Here is a 22,171-nt window from a genome sequence, read left to right on the forward strand (position 1 = left end):
GCCTGTTGTTTTCTGAGTGACGCACGGCCAGGCCAACCACAGGTAACTAGAGTCATGTATGCTGTAGCCTGCTGTGGATTGGTGATATTCACAAGTAAGGTCAATAGAAACACCGGTAATGATGGTCACCGCTGAGGGAAATGTTGTCCGGCCTTACATGTTTGAGCCGATCTCAGACCCCGAATCGGCGACGACAGGAGACAACCAACCACATCAAACGCGCTTACAACAGGATGATTCAGAATGGTAATTCATGTTTTTTTTTTTTAAACACCGAATGCAGTAAATACAAACCTGACCAGCCGAGCATTTGCTATCACGTGAACTTGAAGACACTTGTACAAATGCGGATGGGTGACATGAATGGAAATTATTCCAGATTGGCGATGCAGTATTTGGTTTCTGTATTCTGTACTGTATTTTCCTGCGCTCAAACCTGCCAATCTAAAGGATCAAACACCGTGTATGGCGTTTGAGGTAATTTGTGAATTAGCATAGACTTATAGTCTAAATAAAACAATTTGCAAGTGTTACTATTATTACACTTGAATACAAAACTTTGTATTATGCTTGTTACGGAGTGTGTGACGTCAAGTGCACTACCGCCGGTGGCAATAGACAACGGTTGACGCGGTTGTCACGGCGATCGTCACAGCCCTACTGTGCAATGATGTAGTTTCCTGACATCCTGACTGAACAGCGTTTTCTCAACATGTTTCCGTGTTGTTGTTGCTCAGCAATGGCAAGGATGCGATGTTGTCTGGGGGTTTGGCAAAAGGAGAGTGGGACTGTGGGCAGCGCTCGGGGTGGTGACTGAAGGCGGTGACTGAGTATCAGTTATCATGAAAAAAGCCAGAAAATTTCAGTTTTGACAATATGAGACCTTTAAATAAAATATTATTTAAATAAAATAAATATAGATCATTATTTATTATTTAAAACTATACATATTATTTATATATCATATATTTATTTTTAAATAATTAGAATTAATATTTATATTTGATAAATCATATACACTATTTTTATTGCACTGTTACAACCGTGAGTTGAAAACTCGCCCTTTGTGTTTAGCTGAAAAAATAATACAGGTTTAAAACAATGAAAACAGAATTTTTCTTTTTCTGGTTCATTATTACCTTTATCACTGGTGTGCCTACAAGATATTTCCAAAAGTGCTTCTATAACCATAAGAAACCTCAAAACAAACTAACAGAAAAAAATACACTAACAATCATGTCACATGAAAGAAAACCTGCTGAGTTTGTTGTATAAAATGTCTTGGATGTGCCATTTTTCTGTAATGACCTAAGAGAGGGGCAACAGTGCCTCAACTTCACACAGTTTATGAATAAGTATGGCATAATAGATAATAATAATAAAAAAAAAAAAAAAATCAACAACAACAAAAAAATCCATTATTATAGAAAATTAATGAAGGTGTCTGTTTTTGAAGTTGCTGGGAACATATCAGGGAACAGGGACTGTTTCTTGACTCGGGCATTCGTATAATTAGTGTATACTCATTACAGTAAATCAAGTTTCCCTCTCTGTTTCTTATGGCCTTTGTGCTCATTACAATTTTTTTTTTTAATTCTCAGTTTATCCCTTTTAACCATGTCTCAGCATCCAACAGGTAGTGCGGTTCCTAATAAGCTCATTAGCAGTCCAGGCAGCAGTAGGAGGGACGGCCCGGGTGGGTCTCTCTCAGAGGACACCACAGCTGTCTCTACAGGGAGAGCGCTTTAATTAGATGTCACACGGCAGAGGAGATGCAGACTCTTTCAGTACAGGACTTGGCTGACACACTAAAGAAATGACATGTCTGGTCATGGGCAACAAGCCATTTGGGGTGTTTTATGTGTGAATTCAACTATTTTAATTTTGTGATCCTGTAACTGGGTAAACTGGTTTCATTTTGCAAGACGTAATATAAAAGGGTCAATGACATAAAAGGGTGTCAACGATAAAGAAATAGGAACATATTTTATTATGTTTTAGTGAACATCTTCTAAATCATATTTCCAAATAAATAAATAAATAATTTAATGCATTTTCAGGATCAATACTCCAGTCTTCAGTGTCACATGATCCTTCAGAAATCATTCTAATATGCTGATTTGCTGCTCAAGAAACATTATTATTATTAGTATTGAAAATGGTTGTGCTACTCAAAATTTTTGTAAAACCATGAAGCATTTTTTTTAGGATTGTTTGATAAATAAAAAGCATTTATTTAAAATAGAAATCTTTTGTAACATTATAAATGTCTTAAGTTACATTTTTGATCAATTTAATTCATCCTCGCTGAAAAAAGTAAAAAAAAAAAAAAAAAGAGTTCTGGCTCCAACATTTTACAGTGTATATCTACAGACATTCACACATTGATCCCGAGGTTCTTTTTTCCACTTCTTTCATAACTAAACCATAACATATGAGATAACGCACATTTGAAGTCAGTCCTTTTAATTGTCAGCAACATCCAAAACAACAGAAGAAAAACACAAGACATGTGAAAGGCTGACTGATGGCTGAATGGAGGTACATCAGACAGACCACAAGCTTCATTAACTCTTCATTCTCATGAAAGAAATTGAAGTAATGGGGAGAAAAGAATGAGATGAATATATCATCTTCAAAACAACTCAAACAACCCAAATTTACACAGTGTGTGGAGCAAAGTGAAGAATTCTGAAAGAGCCATTTAATTTCCCCAGTGCAACCAGTCATACGGTGGGTGAGTCACTGGAATAAGGGACATAATTGAAGCTTAACAGACAGAGGAAAGCTTAATGGTGGGATATTTTCCCCTAACAGTCAATGTGGCAAGAAATTAAACTTTTTTCTCGCTAGGGCTGACAGTAAAGCTGTCTTCTGAGACGACAGCCGATTATTCATCATAAGTACTTTGAAAGTTTAAAACTTTGACACATTATATTCTTCCTTTTGTTTGATGTTTTAAACAAGAGCAGTGGGGTACCACAAATCTTGGGGGTCCAACTTAAAACTATATGACAGGACTCCCTTTTTTATCCCTTTTTGTGCTGATTTTCTGTTCATCTTTGTATATTTCTGTCATCTAGAAAGTGTCTTCTGGTGGGAAAAAATTGGTGCAAACGAATGACGGAATGATCAACAGACAGACAGACAGATAGATAGACAGATAGATGTTGTGATGGGTCAGGCCCCCTGCCACTGATGGGTGTCCCGCATGATATGGAATAAAAGAGTATCCTGTGAATATAATTCCCTATAATTGCACGAGATGTTCTGTTGGGCTCGAATGTATGCGAGCAATTAGAAAAGCATTTACAGTTTGCTTTGCCAACTCAACAGCTTGCATCCCATCGTTATCCAAACCCACTTCCTCGTGCCAAACCACACAGCCCTACAGGCACACAAAATCTGAAACCTCATCCTTGGCTAGAGAGAACTCCTTCACAGCCTTCCCACTGGGACACGAAAGTTCTGTAGCCTACAGCATATGCTCTGTGATGTTTTATTACTTAGTATTATGGCATCTACCCTGCTACTTCTCTTCTTTGCCCTGGTCAGCACATAGTTTGGGAAGAATCAGCAGTCTCTTGATGTTTCGGGAAGCTTTCATCCTGCTGTTTTTTTGGTTAATTTGCTCTGGCGTATGTACAGGCCCCAAATCACTAGACTCTGACAATATCAGTATTTGTAAACACCGCCTGGCCAGACAATCAAATGCCATGAGAGACATGAAACATATTGGAGTGGTAAGGCGGAGTATAAATGATGCATCAGAGTAGACTAGTATGCAGGCCTTTGACACTTAAATGACCACTGCTGTGTGCGCTGAGAGCAGAAATGGCTGTTTTCTACACACAAAAACAAGACAAAAACTATTTTTGTACCTACAATAATCATTCAACTTAATTATGAAAAGGTACAAATACTTCAAGGCACAGAAAATATATGGCTGCATGCACTGATCTATACGCTGTTTTACATTAGATTTTTCTGTGGTCCAATCCATTACGGTTTTCTAGTCAAACAAAAAAAACAACAACATCTAAATATCTATATAGACAACATACATTTATTTAAGAAGCAAGAATTGTTTACAGATAACATATCTTACACGGATATTCTTGTTTTAAGCACAAATCTAACTAAATTTAATGAGGTTTTTGCTTTGAAAAAAAAAAAAATTACAATCTGGCAATGGGGCAAGATGCATTAAAAATGTGTTCCCTCAACACAATTTTACTTCAAGTCCAATAAATTTACCTTGTGTAGATATTTGCATTGGAATACAAGAGGAAAATACTGAATAAAATAATTGTAGGATGTACATTCGAATCTGATTTGTTTCTCTATGCTCTACCCTTATTTTTGTTTGAGAGGAAAGAAAGAAGTAAAGCCTGGGGAAATCAGAAGAGGATAGTGCAGTCAAGGATCTCCCACCCTCAGAATGAAAGCCTTCCATCAAAGTTCATCAGCTTTTTTTGTCACCTCGTCCACCTCTTTTTCTGACAGGTAAAAACAATGCTTAAAGTCCAGATAACGGTCACCAGACTTATTATTTCCCGGGATGATAAAAACGTAAACACTTTTTTAGTCTCTCAAAACTCCAGAAAATAAGCCCAAACATTACAGCGTAAGTGCAGCTGCCACTTTGAAAACTATTAGGCCCTATTTGATATGCTGCTGATAATTAGAACGCATAATTATACAATCCCATCATCTCACCAATTACCAACTTTTAATCAAAGCTTTCAATTGTGGTGAACAAACCATCCTTTTCTAAAACCACATACATGATTAATAGTAAAATAAATAAGTAATTACACAAATACCTTGAAGGGCGTGTTACACAACTGCCCAAAAATGCTATTCAAATTATTTAAACAACAAAGATGAATTAATATTTTGCAATCAGACATTGTGGGGTCTTCTTTGATTTGCAGGACAATCATCTACCCTAACCTACCCATACATCTCTCTGGCTACACTGATTGGCCCAAGCAGGTCAATATCATCATCTGACGACCAAATGCTTTGTCTGAGATTTGATTTGAGAGGGCATTTAAAGGTTTGATTTCTCGGTCAGGACATGGAAGTGCTTGGCTCATTGACTACATGCTTTCTAAAGGAGAGATGAAGTGTTTGAAGAGTTTTTCTGCACATGAATGCTGTAGTTAGGGTGACATACTGCATTCATAAGGCTGCCTGGCCTTTGTGAACTTGACAAAACTCAACACAGTGTCACTTAGATGATATACAGCAGTAAGTGAACACAGATTTAACAATGTTTTGAAATCTTTCATATGATATCAACTAGTTTTGAACCATTTGATTTTGATACAATGGTCCGTCAGTTCAACTGACACATTTGAACTGTTCTAATTGTTCATCTAAAGTCATCTTTAGAAATCTACAGTTCTCTCAATTGATCTTCACCTTATCCTGAAATTAAACCTAATATATTAGCCAGCAGAACAGTAATGATCATCCAAATGAGTCACAATTCATATTTGTATTGTTTCTGTTTCAAAATGGATCATGATTTCAGAAACACAGTTCTCAGTTCTAAATCAGATTTTACACACACAACATAATATGGATGTTAAATTTGTTATTGGCCATTACTAGTCCATTAGTGCTGGACATAATTTCCGAGAATCACATCTTGCTTATTATGCAGAACAAAACAACCTCTCTCTTTCTAGGATAATACATTTGTCAAAAACCTCTCCATTGCCTCACTGCACACATTAGGATGTGCTGTTCTTATGATTCAGAATTCTCATCCATTCAGAGTTTACAAAAACACATCTTTAAGCAATTAAAGAAGATTGCGACAAGCAAATAGTCAGTACTAGGGATGTCAAAAAAACTCACACTTTAATACTAAAACAAAACAAAATAAAACAAAAACATCAGTACCGTTCAAAAGTTTTGTTTTTGAAACAAAATGTCTTATGCTCACCAAGAACATATTTGATCAAAAATACAGTAAAAACAGCAATATTGTGAACTATTATTACAATTTAAAATAACTGTTTCCTATTTTAATATATTTTTAAAAGTAATTTACTGCTGTGATGGCAAAGCTGAATTTTTGAATCTTCAGAACATAATCCTTCAGAAATCATTTTAATATGCTGATTTGCCGCTCAAGAAAAACTGCCTAATATGTTTGTGGAAAGTTATGCTTTTTTAGGATTCTTTGATGAATAGAAAGCTTATCAGAACAGCATTTATTTAAGAATTATTATTATTATATTTTTTTGTCACTTTTGCTCAATTTGTAGTTCACAAAAGAAAAAAAAAAGTTCCTAAACAAAAAAGTCATCAGTTGCAGTGAAAGTTTGTAAATGGACAATGATGGACAATATACCATAAAACATCATGTTGGTTCTATACCTTTGTAGAAGCATTCCTCGCTGTGCATGATGGTTATTCTCTGATGTGCCATACAGGAGGCTCTGTGAAGCTCACAGTGGTTCTGGTAGAGTTTGCCATCAGATCCGCACACAGGTTTATAATGTGGTTTGCAACTTTCCAGACACTGACATTCTCCTTCACCTGTTTCTCGGTCAACCACACAGTGCTTTCCCAAACCACAGTACTTATGTTCACAGGGCCCAGGAAAGCCATTCTGACCAAAGAACCCTGCAAAGACACATTAGATAGAGGGGAAATCATGTTAATTTGTAATATCACGCAAATATGATGAAGCATGCTATGCTAATTCACTTGAACAACTACATAAACACGCATCATTATAGGTCAATGCGTTCTTTTATACAGGGTTCAAGGTATAAATATATTTTTTATCCCATACTCAACTGAACAATGAACTTACTGTATTTTAAAACACCAACTTTACAATACAAAGCATGGTACAAATAGTAGAGCTAGAGAGGCCATGAACAATCTCACGACCATTTTGCCATACAATGCAGTTGTTTTGTATTTGTGGTGTTTTGACAGTGCTGGCAGGAGTTGAGAAACCCTGTGGAGGAAACAATCCCACTGCACTGATGATATGCGGGCTGTATGGGCTTTAGATGAAATATGTATGACTGTAATAAAACATAGCCTGAGCTCTAGCACGCTTCCCCTTATTATCAATTGCAAAGATGTGAGCTCCACTCCTCTTTCAGCTGATCATTTCATAGAGATTATGAATTGAAAATGCACAGTCACGTTTCAGCTCTCAGTTCCCCTGTTAGACAATGGCAATTAAGTTTAAGAAAGAGAACTTAATGCCGTATATAAACTCTCAGGGATTGTATAAAAATGACAGAAGCATTTCTTTTAGGAAACTTTTGATTGTATTGTCTTTTGATGTCTTTTACAGCACTCATTATTTATTTAATAAAAAAATTGTAACCACGTTTTTGTGTCAAATATAACTTCACTTAATTCACAAATTCACTTAATATTTTTTTTTTAATTGTAATAATTTTAATTTTTAATTATATGAAAATTACATTAAAATAATAATTGAAATTAAAATTTAAACAAAAATTAAATATTGATTGGATTGTACTATAAGAAAAGGAATGTGTATGAAATAAATTAGATTCATTTTTATTTCATTTTTTTCTACTTACAATAAATAAATAAATAAAAATGAAACAACTCCATGACAGCTACACATTAATTTACACACTTTTGCTGGAAAATGTGGCATATGTTGCAAAATATTCTTAATTTGTCATTTTCAACCCACTTTAACAGACTTCCAAGTCACTCCTGTAATTTCATAACTTTATGGATCCAAGATGGCTGCCTCGGTGTGGAGCTCTCCAGCTGTTTCACTGTTTTTGTTAGTTTGTCCTGTTTTTTGTTTCTCAAATACAATAAATTTTACCAGGGAAGAACTGCTGAACATTCGGCAGAACACACCACAGCAACAGTGCTGTTCAAGCGTTCTAAGACGCGCAACCGTGGGAAGCGAGCCGGCGCTTGTCAAGCTCAGACAGCGCGGCTTTAGAACGGCGCTGCTTAGCATTCGTCTGGCAAATCTCTACTCTCTACCCAACAAAATGGACAAACAACTTCTGCTCTCCCAAAAAAATAAGGATTTTTCAAACTCTGCTGGTCTGTGATTCACGGAAACCTGGCTGAATGAAGCCATTCCGGAGGGTGCGTTGCATCGGCCGGCCTTCCAGCTGTACAGGGCGGATCACGACACAGAATCAATGGGGAAATCGCAAGGTGGTGGGACATGCTTTTACATCATTGAAAGGTGGTGTACAGTTGTAACAGCATTGAATAACATGTGCTGTCCTAAACTAGAAGCGCTCTTCATCAACTGAAAGCGGTTTTACTCGCCGCAGGAGTATTCCTCATTCATCCTGGTTAGTATTTACATTCCTCCGCAAGCGTGTGTGAATGCAGCGCTGCAACAGCTGGCTGATCAGATCACAGACACGGAGCAACATCATCTGGACTCTGTTTTAATCATTCTCTGGGACTTTAATAAAGCAAACCTCACACGTGAACTGCCAAAATTCAAACAACACATTACATGCCCCACTAGAGACAAAAATATTTTAGACCTCTGCTACACCACAATAAAGGATGCATATCGCTCCGTCCCCAGAGCAGTTTAGGACTCTCTGACCACTGCCTGGTTCATCTTCTCCCAACATGGAGGCAAAAACTTAAATCTGCTAAGCCTGTAGTAAGTACTGTAAAGAGATGGACCAACAAAACAGAGTGGGCATGACAAGCCTGTTTCGACTGCACTGATTGGAGTGTTTTTGAAGCTGTTGCCACCGATCTGGATGAGCTCACAGAGACTATAAGATCATACATCAGTTTCTGTGAGGATATGTGCATTCCTACCAGGGCTTATTTAACATACAACAATGACAAACCATGGTTCACAGCAAAACTCAGACAACTTTGTCAGGCCGAAGAAGATGCCTACAGGAGTGGGGACAGAATCTTGTACAATCAGGCCAGGAACAAACTGAGATCAGAGTGGCTAAGAGGAGCTACTCTAAAAAGCTGGAAAGGCACACTTGGCAATAAAGCTCTTTCTGATTGTGATTCAGATTGTACTATATATGTAAGCCAGCAAGATAACTTTGGTGACACTAAAATTTGCCAAATTCACAACAATCATGCTCTATACATCATAGAAAACCAAAGTAAGTTTGTGAAACATAATAATGACACACAGTTGTGCTTTTATGTACAGTTTCCTTTACACAGAGTTAGAGACTTTTAAATGTGTGTAATTAAATGATGACCTCCTTCATCACATACCACATAATGAAGACCTTTTCACTGCAGGTTGTTGTAGTAAAAGGAGAAAATTGGCTTTTGCCAGCAGGGTGGACAGAAGCCAAGATAGTGTCTGATTGGTATGCACACAGTGCCTCACTCTGACCACGGTGACACCAAAGACAAATGACTAATTCAGTCGCAACAATTTGTTATTGATGAGTCAGCTTTTCAAAGAGAGGAGAGAGAGTCTGAGAGGGAGACAAGGAACGTTTGATTCTCATGAAGGGTTTAGGTGAAGGTATGGTGTCTGGCTTTCATCTGTCCACCATCAAACATGGACTTTTCATCCCAGTAAAAGCCAACACGAGAATCCTAAACAGAGTGACATACATAACATTATCAAAGTCTGCACTAAAGTAACAGTACAAAGAAGTAATATTCCAAAGAGTGAGCCAGCAAAAAGTTGACAGCAGCAAAAACAAACAAAAAAATATTCTCGTGACCTGAAGAGGTCAAAAGAATTGCAGCGGCCTTCACCAGGGAACGATTTTTCTACCTGACACCGACAGCAAAGCCATAACTGAGCGATAACTAAGCACCACTCACCCGGGTTGGTCTCTGAACCGAGTGTCAGCCCTTAGGTGCTGATTATAGCAGATCCATGACATGCATGATAACTAATAAGAGCTCAGCACAGGGCTTCAAAATCAGATACAGTCATATGCCACAACTGTGTACACATACAGATGTACACCAGAAGACTTCCAGACAAAATTAAAGGACGAGCACATCAGTTACTCTGTATTTGTGAAGATTTTTTATTAGCTGTGAGAAAGAGCAACATATTGGAATAGAATTGTGAATGCTTGTCATATCTTAGCAATTGTAATTGATATCCGTCTGCACAAAGCCATTTGTGATGATAAATAGAGTGCTGTCTGGTTTCAGAAACAAAAAAGTTCCATTCTTTTTCTCCACAGAGAAACTGATTTTAACCATTCTGTGTAAATATTTCAAGGGAGACTTACCTCAAAAGATATAAGGTTATTAATCAATGGTATTATATATGTTTTTTTTTAAGCCATCACACAAAAAAATAAATAAATAAATATAATCAGAGAATATCCGTTTTCAAATTGAATTGGTTCATTTAAAAGTAGCCACTTCAAGCTTTCTATAGATATATTTCTCATATGTCTGAGTAAAATATTTACTGAGTTTTGGTTCATTTTTATGACATGTTTCAGAGAGAAGTTCATGGAGACTGAGACGGCAGAAAGCGCACCCTGTTTGTTTTGTTTATTTTACAAAAGCACAATGTTTTGCACAATGAATTGTCAGTGTACACAAATAAAAGTAGACTTTTTACAGATTCAATTGATTTTAGTCTTATCTGTATCTGAGTATTTTAGGTTATTTTCTCTGTTATAAGAAAAAACTGCAAGTGAACGCGCTGGCACACAGAGGGTTAAAGACGCTGCATTCAATTTTATCTTTAGATGATAAATTTTGTCTGATTGGTATGCACACAGTGCCTCACTCTGACCACGGTGACATCAAAGACAAATTACTAATTCAGTCGCAACAATTTGTTATTGATGAGTCAGCTTTTCAAAGAGAGGAGAGAGAGTCTGAGAGGGAGAGAAGGAACGTTTGATTCTCATGAAGGGTTTAGGTGAAGGTATGGTGTCTGGCTTTCATCTGTCCCCCATCAAACATGGACTTTTCATCCCAGTAATAGCCAACACGAGAATCCTAAACAGAGTGACATACATAACATTATCAAAGTCTGCACTAAAGTAACAGTACAAAGAAGTAATATTCCAAAAAGTGAGCCAGCAAAAAGTTGACAGCAGCAAAAACAAACAAAAAAATATTCTCGTGACCTGAAGAGGTCAAAAGAATTGCAGCGGCCTTCACCAGGGAATGATTTTTCTACCTGACACCGACAGCAAAGCCATAACTGAGCGATAACTAAGCACCACTCACCCGGTTGGTCTCTGAACCGAGTGTCAGCCCTTAGGTGCTGATTATAGCAGATCCATGACATGCATGATAACTAATAAGAGCTCAGCACAGGGCTTCAAAATCAGATACAGTCATATGCCACAACTGTGTACACATACAGATGTACACCAGAAGACTTCCAGACAAAATTAAAGGACGAGCACATCAGTTACTCTGTATTTGTGAAGATTTTTTATTAGCTGTGAGAAAGAGCAATACATTGGAATAGAATTGTGAATGCTTGTCATATCTTAGCTATTGTAATTGATATCCGTCTGCACAAAGCCATTTGTGATGATAAATAGAGTGCTCTCTGGTTTCAGAAACAAAAAAGTTCCATTATTTTTCTCCACAGAGAAACTGATTTTTAACCATTCTGTGTAAATATTTCAAGGGAGACTTACCTCAAAAGATATAAGGTTATTAATCAATGGTATTATATATGTTTTTTTTTAAGCCATCACACAAAAAAATAAATAAATAAATATAATCAGAGAATATCCGTTTTCAAATTGAATTGGTTCATTTAAAAGTAGCCACTTCAAGCTTTCTATAGATATATTTCTCATATGTCTGAGTAAAATATTTACTGAGTTTTGGTTCATTTTTATGACATGTTTCAGAGAGAAGTTCATGGAGACTGAGACGGCAGAAAGCGCACCCTGTTTGTTTTGTTTATTTTACAAAAGCACAATGTTTTGCACAATGAATTGTCAGTGTACACAAATAAAAGTAGACTTTTTACAGATTCAATTGATTTTAGTCTTATCTGTATCTGAGTATTTTAGGTTATTTTCTCTGTTATAAGAAAAAACTGCAAGTGAACGCGCTGGCACACAGAGGGTTAAAGACGCTGCATTCAATTTTATCTTTAGATGATAAATTTAGATTTCAAATTCAATATTGATTTCAGAACTGTTTAAATTATTTACAGTATGTAACGCAAGTAAGTAACTGTAATTAAATTACCTAAAAATTTACAGTAATCCCTTACTTTACTTTTTCAGTGTATAAGTAATTACATTACTTAATTACAGTAACGCATTACTTAGTAACTCGTTACACCCAACACACAAATATTGTTGTCCATCTCATAGTTGGTTGGTTTGTTTTTTGGCATTAAACTCTGTTTTGAAATCTCTATGGAGAAAATGAAGAGGAAAATAAATACTTCTGTAACAATGCTAAAAAGTCACATAGATTCACTTACACATAATGCTACACAACGTCTGAGAGTTACACGGACAGCTGTATATTGGTCTGCTGTAAGACAAAGATTTCTTTACACATTACCAGGCAACAACAAGATTCACGTTACAATATAAAGAGAGTTTTAAAACAGTAAGTACACAAGATATCCCTGACAATATACACTGTGGTCAGGGATATGTTTTAGTTTTATGCTTCAGGGACCAAAACAAATAAATAAATAATAATGCACTTTATTTGTTTTATTCTCATGCTCAAACAATAATACAATCGGATATATCCACTGGGCACCTACTTTTTTTAATTAGTTTTACCTTTCGATTTATATAAGAGAACATTTTATATAGCCTGAATACAGTCTAAACATTAAGATTAATGATGCTGGTAAAAAAAAAAACAAACAAAAAAACAACTCACTTTAGTTTCTCTCAGTGAATTTGGCATTAAAGTGTTTTCAAAGTCTGCGTAAAGTCTTTCAAATAAACACTGACACCACAGTGCTTGCATGAGCGGTGACATGTCAAACTTTCAGAACCTTTGTTTAAACACACGGGTTTTGTTTCTTTCCTCTTAACACTGCATCACCGTTTCATTCTCTTGTCACCACCAAAGTGCGAGTCCCAGGCCATCTGATGTTTTCCAGCACAGAAGCCGGTCCTTAGGGACTCTGGGTAATGTAGTAAACAACACTCGGCAGCTTTCAGCTTGGCTCGCTGCAGCCCTTTAAGAAGCCTCTGTGGACGCTGCTGCTCCAAAATAGAGGAAACACATCCGGATAAACAGCCTTCAAACAATGCTTCAAACTCCTCATGAAAGACGACACAGAAACACGCTGCGCTCACCTGCCTGCCATTATTCCTCCATCTGCTGTCTCTTTACCAACTACTCTGCGATTCCTTTAAACAAACCAAATCTCTCCCAGAGTCGTTGCTGGAGTGCAGAATGAGATATCACAAAACGACGGCTTCTCATCACTCTGGGGGTTGTATTAACAAACAACTGGCTGAGGGGAGCCATATTTATAGAAAGCTTTGCTTTTTTTTGAAAAACACAAAGTTTGATGTGCTCCCGGGTTTTTATTCATTAAACATGCTGCTGTACAATCACTAAGCACAACAATTCACAGCTCAGCACTGGCTAAATTAAAGCGAGATGCTGCAGCATCTCAGGCGTAATGATCTGCGATCTGCTTCCTCCGAGACATGTCAGTTTGAATCAGTTGTGGCATTATTTCTCATTTATTATTTTATTTTTCTTTATTACCTGACACAGATCAGCTCTAATAAATCTGCCAAATAGAACGAGAGCAGTTATGGAACACCATCAACAAACTGCTTTAGTCAGACAATAAACACAGGAAGAGTGCTACTGCATGCATAATTCACTTATTTGAATGATCAATAAAAGCAAATATCACTCTATGATGAAGCGCTTCAGAGTTTGACCCTAAAAATCTGACCCATAAAGGGGATAGTTCACCCAAAAATGTAAATTCTGTCATCATTTACTCACCTTAAAGAGTTTCTTTCTAACCGAACAGTTATGGTCCCAACTGACTTCTACAGTAAGGATAAAATAAATAAATAAAATAAAATAAAATATTATGGAAGTCAATAGGGACCATCAACTGTTCGGTTACCCACATTCTTCAAAATATATTCTTTTGTGTTCAGCAGAAGAAACACATTCATACAGGTTTGAAACAACTTGAGAGTGAGTAAATGATGTCTCTTTTAAAAGAACTCTTTTAACTCTGAGATTGAGTCAAACTCAAAAGTCAATATTGTGAATGTTTCTATGTGTATGTGAAAGTATGGACACCTCAGGAATGATTTCCTCATATCTAATAAGATATTGTATATTATACTCACCTTTATATATTGAACATTAATAAATAAATATTTAAATATTTAAAATAAATAAATATATTTACATATTATATGATTTATGTATAATTTATAATATTATATAAATAATAATATTATAATATAAGTTATTATACAAAATATCAATTTTATTACAAAATATATAAAAATAAATAGCTTAGTTTCAGTAATTTGTCTTCTTTTATCAAGTTATAGCAGGCTTTCATAGAACAGTATGAGACTCTTTCACCTTAAAGGACCAAGGACAATCTGATGTCCTCTTTAAAGCTGAAACCACTATTTATTCTTCTCTATCTTCCTTATTAATATCTAGATCTATCAGTGAGCAAACAAACGACCATTAGATGGCAACATTGTTTATCTCCAATCAGTCTTAGAAGATCTGCTACAAAAAAAATCTGTTCTACTGAGTAACTATACCGATCTAATGACTGTTTAAATGCAAATTAAGTGCAATCGACGTTTGCTTGAACTTTAAGAAATTACAAACTGACTATAAGTGTAAAGGCACCCTACAGCTAATGACTAGCCAGATGCGGATGCAGTTATACACTAGTTCCCATAAAGCAGTAGATATAGTGTTCAATAGGAAGCAGCGCAGAGGCAAAGTCATTGGTTACAAGATCAATTGAAGCTCAGGAGGTGGAATCCTTAAGATCTGTAAAGTGAGGGGAGTTAAACCCCATTAAAATGCAGCTGTCATTAAGTCCCACTGAGTTAGACTATTTATGAGGCAGCACCATGCTTCAGTAATTGTACACCCCGCAGAAACCTCCCCCTGCTAATTCATATAGCATCAAGCCATTTCTGTACCACTGAGTAATTCCTCTGACTATCACCATATGCATCATCTCTACTTGTGGTTGTCTTCCAGGGCGTTTCAAAAGAGCATGGATTTTTAGGGGGTCACAAAGGAGTTTTAGGGGGTCTATGTGAAAGAAAAACAGTATAAAACAACAACAACTAATAACTAATTAAACATCATTAGATTAAAGAATAAATACTTTGAATCAAATTAAAGAATAAATACATTTAATCAAAAAAAAAAAAAAAAAACCAATATTTAGGATGCTTTGCCATCCTGTTTAGTTTTTAGCAAAGCAACATGCTAACACCAAATTCTATTGAAATCAGTAGTTTTGTGTGTGCCTATGTACAGTGTTCCAAATGAGTCACTTGATGTTCCATTGCAGTTAAAATGTTGCCTTAGAAACTGCCAATGTAGGCAGCAGGCAGTTCATTAGGTTTTAGAGACCATGTAACTCCTTAAACAACTCCCAAAACACTTAATGGGAAAAAGGGGTAAAAAAAAAGTGAGTAAAGAGTGACAAAGTGAAAGGGATAGCAAGAGATACAATAACATCAACAGGCTGTTACTACTAGAGAAAAACAACAAAAAAAAGTTTATATTTCTGCACTTTCAGCCACCATAAAATAACACTCTCCTCATTAGGTCTAAATGAGCTAAAGAGACAAATATCACCTGTCCTGTTTATTCATATAGTCTGTCATTCATCTAGTGATCTATTTTTATAGCATGCCACCACTGCAGTTTACTTTACTGAGCTAGCAAGATTCAGTCCTGGCCAGATGCACCAGAACTACAACAATAGAGAAATGAGATAAAAAAAAAATATTGGTGCTTGCTAAACCTCACAGTGGTTTTTGAGGAGAAAATGGAAGACTCCCCCCAAAAACTTTCCACTTTGTCTGAATAGTCTTATTTATACTTTGCAGGGGCATTACTTGTGTTTTTAGCTGAATGCTAAATAAGCATTAAATAACTTATTAGCATTATGGTAATGGATTGTAGACAGGCTATAAGAACTGCTAAAGTGGGGCTTTTAAAAACACTCTCAGCATGTGAAAAGAGGTGTTGGGTTGTTCTCTCAGTGTCGCCGAGACAACATCTGTTAAGAGCAACAACAGAAGCGTTCATTTCCCATATGAGTCTTTTTAGATTCATTACCTTCCATGTGCAAATCCCATTGTTGAAATTAGACACCCTTCCACTTCACTGGCTTTTCTACTTAAATTAATATTCATGAAATTCAATATTAATTTTGAGAACACTTTCTATGAAGCCCGTATTTATAATACATTATAAGGGTATTCTTAAGGAATTATAATGAATGCATAATGCATTATAAAAAAAAACGTATAATATGTTATATCATCTTTGAGTGTTTCCTGTGGAGTTAATGCTAATTAATTGATGTAAGCTTTATACTCCAACTGGAAAAAATGCAACGTTTTATATAGTTACATTTTATTTTGATGGTCCCCTTAATCAATTGACTATAAGCAACTTTGCACCTACATGCCAACTAACTCTCATTTGAGTATTAGTATGCTCAAGAATGGTAGAATCTAGTATGGTAGAATATTATAAGGTTTTTTATAATGCATTATGCATTCATTATAATGCCTTAAGAATACCCTTATAATGTATTATAAATACAGGCTTCATAGAAAGTGTTACCTTAATTTTTCCTACTGGGTTGAGAGCCTATTCTGAAATTAAATTAAAGGTCTTAATGGTCAAAGACCAATTTGAGAAGTAGTAGTGCTCAGACTTTTACTACACTGGCCGCAGTGGCCTGGTCTCAAAGAATTATCCAGTTTTTAACAGCATTTGTGCTATAATGTTGAGGTTAAAGCAAAAATTGAGGTTACAGTATGGAACTTAAAATCAAAGTGAATGGGGTCAAATTTTTATAAAAAGCTTATAATTTTATAAAAAGTACTTACAGTAACTCTTCGATTAAAACATTATTTGAACTGTAAAACTGTAAAACTAAAAATGCAGCATTTTTTAGAGTGTACATAATCATTTTTACTATTTTAGTGTTTATGACATTGCATTGTAATGGCAATAAAGTTGTAAAATTGGATATAACTTCACACAAAAAGTATGCAACATTTTTAGAATACCCTTAAATTAACACTCATTGTTTACCTTTTGTGTCTATACTACTAAAACAGTAAGTATTTTAACATTTACATATTGACCCCATTATTTTCCATTGTTAAGTGGCTTATTGTAAACTACATTTTTGCTTTTTTTAATGAATAGGAGAGACAAGCGGAAATTGTTTTTGTGGTAGTCAACATGACGCCACAAATGCTGTTGATTGGGCTTAACTTGTACTGAACTTAGAAAATTCCTGCATCTTCCATCAAGCATCCAATTACATAATACCTTCTTTCTCTCCTCTTTAGGCACACTAAACAATACAGTATTTAGCAAATACTGTATTCTGCATAAACAGAATTCAATTCAATTTAGTGATCATACATGAATAAGTACACATGGGATGTTCAGTAGCTAGTCGAATGGTGGTCAGTTGCCCAAAAGTAAATCTGTCGAGTAAAATTACTGCAGCCTGGCAGTAAGTCTAGCACCACTCTCTATTTTCACCAGACACAATGCAATGTTCCCTTTTTAAAAAGTGAAAAGGAATCCCAAAGAAGCTAAAGAGATTTCAGGATTAACATAGAATTTAGAGCTAAATCATTTAGCATTTCAAAATGTTTCCTCAACTGCAGGCCAGAGGCATCCCTGTGTGCACATTATTAAATTGAGTAGTAATGGCAAAGTTGAAACAATATAAAGAAAGCCAGAATTGGGGAACCGGGCCTGCTTTTGTGCATGCTAAAAGCTGTACGAGCACACCCCATCATGATTGTATGTGAAAAAAAAAAGTCTAGAAAGCTTTTGTCTTTGAAAGCTTTTGTGTGAGAAGTAGAGAACTTGCCTGCATGCAATGAGAGCTGGGCATGAGTAATAGTGTGGAGTGGCTGGTGGTCCAAATACATTACCTCCAATTTTCATACTATTACACAAAAAGCTATTCTTCAACCCAAAAAGACGTGATTTCACCCTCAGTAGTAAGATATTTTGTGTTCAGCTGCACAGTGGAACTGTGCATATGCCAGCCACTTCATTTAAGATTCCAATTACAGGGCATTCTGCTATGTGCTTGTGCATGTGCATGCTGTCTTAGTTTTTCTCTTTTCCAACTTCTGACAGCCAATTTCAGTTGGCTTCATATTCTTTCCAGTTATATTTCATGTGCTGTAGTCTGCACTTTGAATTCACAAAGCAGGCAACATTTGCCATGTCACAAATTAAGCTGAAAGCAGTTTGCCTTGAGTACTGAATGTATTCACCACTAAAGCTTTATATACTTCAACAGGTGAAATAATTATTAAATAGATGAGCTTCCTCAAAGGAAATGAATCAGCTTTATCAAAAGCATTTCAGGCAGTCACGGGAGGAATCTTCCAAAACCTCCATTAAGGTAGTATACCTAAGTCAGAATTTAATCCACTTAAACGTGGAGTAATTAGACTGAATAATTAAAATGATTAATAAACAATTGAAATGGCCCTTCAAAAAATAATTTCCAGACAGAATCTTAAGTAGAGTGTGGAACAAGCCGCCTAAGCATTTCTACACCGCTTTTCTTATTTGCTATCTTATTGACAGCAATCTTTCTTTTGAAAACCATGTTTCTAGCATTTGTATTTCCATAATTTTTCCATCTTAAAAATAAATCTAAATTACGACCTATGCTCTCAGTGTCAAATACAGAAACGTTAATTCATGACCTCAAGGTTAGATTATTGTAATGCTTTATTGGGTGGTTGCTCTTCGTACTTAATAAACGAACTCCAGCTGGTCCAAAATGCAGCAGCTAGAGTTTTTACTAGAACCAGGAAGTACGACCATATTAGCCTGGTTCTGTCAACTCTGCACTGGCTCCCTATTAAACATAATGTACATTTTAAAATCTTGCTAATTACTTATAAAGCCCTAAATGGTTTAGCTCCTCAATACTTAACCGAGCTCTTATCGCATTATAGTCCTTCACGTCCGCTCCAATCTCAAAACTCTGGCCATTTGATAATACCTAAAATATCAAAATCAATTGCAGGCGGCAGATCCTTTTCCTATTTAGCACCCAAACTCTGGAACAATCTACCTAGCATTGTTTGGGAGGCAGACACACTCTGTCAGTTTAAATCTAGATTAAAGACCCATCTCTTTAACCTGGCATACACACATAACACACTATCACATTTCTATAATTCAAATCCGTTAAAGGATTGTTAGGCTGCATTTATTAGGTCAACCGGAACCAGGAACACTTCCCATAACACCCAATGTACTTGCTACATCGTAAGAAGAATGGCATCTATGCTAATATTAGTCTCTTTCATTCTTATTCTGAGGTCACCGTAGTGCGGCGTTTTGGTTCCTTGCCACTGTCGCCTTTGGCTTGCTTAGCTGAGGATGATTGACTGATTGCACAGACACTATTGAAAGAGAGCTGAACTGGATGAAGACATCACTGAATCATCAATGAACTGATTTTAGCTGGAAAAATGACTGTTTGTTATTGTCTTGCATTATTGACCAACTATTTTCCCGTTTGCCACTATAAAGCTGCTTTGACACAATCTATATTGTATAAAGTGCTATATAAATAAAGGTGACTTGACTTGGGTAATATGAACAAGAAAAGACTATTTTGTGCATTTACGTGGATAGAATGCATTTTTGTTTGGCCCATGAAAATTTTTAATGTGCCCAAAATATACATACACTGAAAAAATTTGGTGTAGAATTTACTTTTAAACAATTTTCACACAAAAAATGCTAGTAAATTCAAAAACTGCTGGTAAAGTTCACAAAAAAAGGCAAGTAACACTGAATTACTGTGAAATTTGGAAGTAGAAAGACTACTTCCAAAAATCATTATTTACAGTGTACTAAGTATAAAAATTACAGCAAATTCTTGTTTGCAATCCATTTTAAAAATAGGGGGCATGGCTTGATTTTATCCATCTAAAATTTACTGGATGGATTGAATGTGATTTTGCTAAAACATTTACTAATTAGCAATTAAGGTGTTCGCTAGCATTATCCAACAGTGGCCTAAATGATGTTGACAAAACAGAAAAGTTATTTTAGAAGAAGAGAAACTTGATTCAAAATTATGAAGAATATTTTTTAATAACAAGCAAAGATTAACCGCTCGCAATAATATAAAAAACATCCATTTATAAATAGGGTCAATTTGATTTCACATTGATTTTAAAAGGCAGAGAAGACAAAAACAGAGAGCTTCCATTTAATTGAACAGCTGTAGATAAGTGAGATCCTGTCTTTTATCACAATGGCAGCTCAGCTTTGACCTTCTGCAGTAATACAGTCTGCTTCTCTATTAAAGTCTGATTATATTACCTGTAGCCAAAGGAGCTGCTAACACAAGCACCTTTGAGCTGACCTGAGATTATATTTATGGTGGGACTTCACCTCACATAGAGACTGAGGAGCGAGATGGATTTTTCACATCTCAGCACTCTCTGTAGGTTCTTGGCATCATCTGACTAACTCTTGTGCCGTCTTAATTACAGATGACTGCCGGGCAATAGCCAACACGTGATTTACACCTTAAACCACAGACTGTTTGCTAGCATGATAATTAATGTGGCTATATACAGCCCGCTTAAGTACCCAATATTGATCCACACAAAAAAACATGCATTCAGTCCAAATACTGCCATCATGCACCATTTTTTTTTTCAAGGGCACCAGTGTTAGTTACTTGGAACCACAGGCAAGAAAAACATTATTTCATTATATAAGAGTAATATTTTTATATAAGGGTCAGTCTAATGGTACAGTTTTGTTTAGTATGAATTAATACATAATATCTAGTTTAAAATTCCCACAAAATCGCAATACTTCTTAATTCTTGCATAAATCCAGACATATAAAAGCCAGTGTAAAAAAGAGAAACCCTACTATACCATATACATTCATTATGCCTCATATGTTCTGAGTTAATAAAATATCTAAGGTTATCAATCCAAAGATCATCTAAAAAAAAGTGTAGTGTCACTATTCTTACAAAAATGTACTTGGGCAGTACCATGGTTCAGTGGTTGTATATAATAAAGTATTAAAGGGGTCATATGATGCTGCTAAAAAGAACATTATTTTGTGTATTTGGTGTAATGAAATGTGTTTATGCGGTTTAAAAATCGCATCATATGACCCCTTTAAATCATTTCATTATTCACTACAAGGTACTTTAAATACAACACTATTGTACACACTATTGTAACAAGTCCTGCAAAAACATGACAAGACCCTGATACCTTTTGGACATTTTTGTTAATGTATATTTGAGTGTGTAAAAGGAAAAGAGAGAGAAGTAGGGTTTGAACATACCTTTAATCCGTAAACTCTCTGAGATCCCATCCTGCTGGAACAAGAACAGAGAGAAAAACAATACTTACAATACATTCACAGTACAGTATGTCAATAGAGTCCTGGCCACAGACATCCACATACTGGATATTGAATGGCTTACACACTCCAAATACATCTTATTGCTGTTTTACTTCTAGAGAAAATTACATTATTAAATGAATAATGTAAATTTAAATGACTGCTGCTCCTTTCTTTCTTTAAAAGTTTGTTATACATAATTCCTATGCCATATTGCCATAGCAAAGTCTAAATATTCATTCAAAATGTTGGTGCTTGAATTATATGTCAGTATGCGTTAAATGATTCATTCATTCAGACCAGCCAGCATACAGCAGTCTCTCAACGAGTCTATTTCTAAAGGTTAAAGGATGCCGTATTCCACCATTAAAGAGACATATGGGAAATGTTAATGTTAGCTGTCATTTTGCTTCTAAGGAAGAAATACAACAGTGTCATAGGATGAAAAATAAAAGAAAATGTGTAACAAAACTCTAAACCAGACCCAGACAGCAACATAGTGTTGGCCCAGATCCGGCCCACATCTGGCCCATGTGAAATCCAT

General features: G+C 35.7%; 1 protein-coding gene across 1 annotated transcript in view; it reads right to left on the reverse strand.

Annotated features, from left to right (window-relative positions):
• LOC107665529 (follistatin-related protein 5-like) overlaps window positions 1-22,171 on the reverse strand; it is a gene marked incomplete at its 3' end in the record, with an annotated part of 117,378 nt that overhangs the window by 73,967 nt on the left and 21,240 nt on the right. Inside the window, exons 3-4 of the mRNA XM_016456443.1 lie at window positions 21,568-21,601; window positions 6,397-6,645 (exon numbers count right to left, since the gene is read on the reverse strand). Of these exons, the coding sequence (XP_016311929.1) occupies window positions 6,397-6,645; window positions 21,568-21,601 (283 nt within the window). The remainder of the gene's footprint in view (window positions 1-6,396; window positions 6,646-21,567; window positions 21,602-22,171) is intronic.

This window comes from Sinocyclocheilus anshuiensis, unplaced genomic scaffold (assembly GCF_001515605.1).
Source record: "Sinocyclocheilus anshuiensis isolate Anshui unplaced genomic scaffold, SAMN03320099.WGS_v1.1 scaffold607, whole genome shotgun sequence".
Classification (NCBI taxonomy): domain Eukaryota; kingdom Metazoa; phylum Chordata; class Actinopteri; order Cypriniformes; family Cyprinidae; genus Sinocyclocheilus; species Sinocyclocheilus anshuiensis.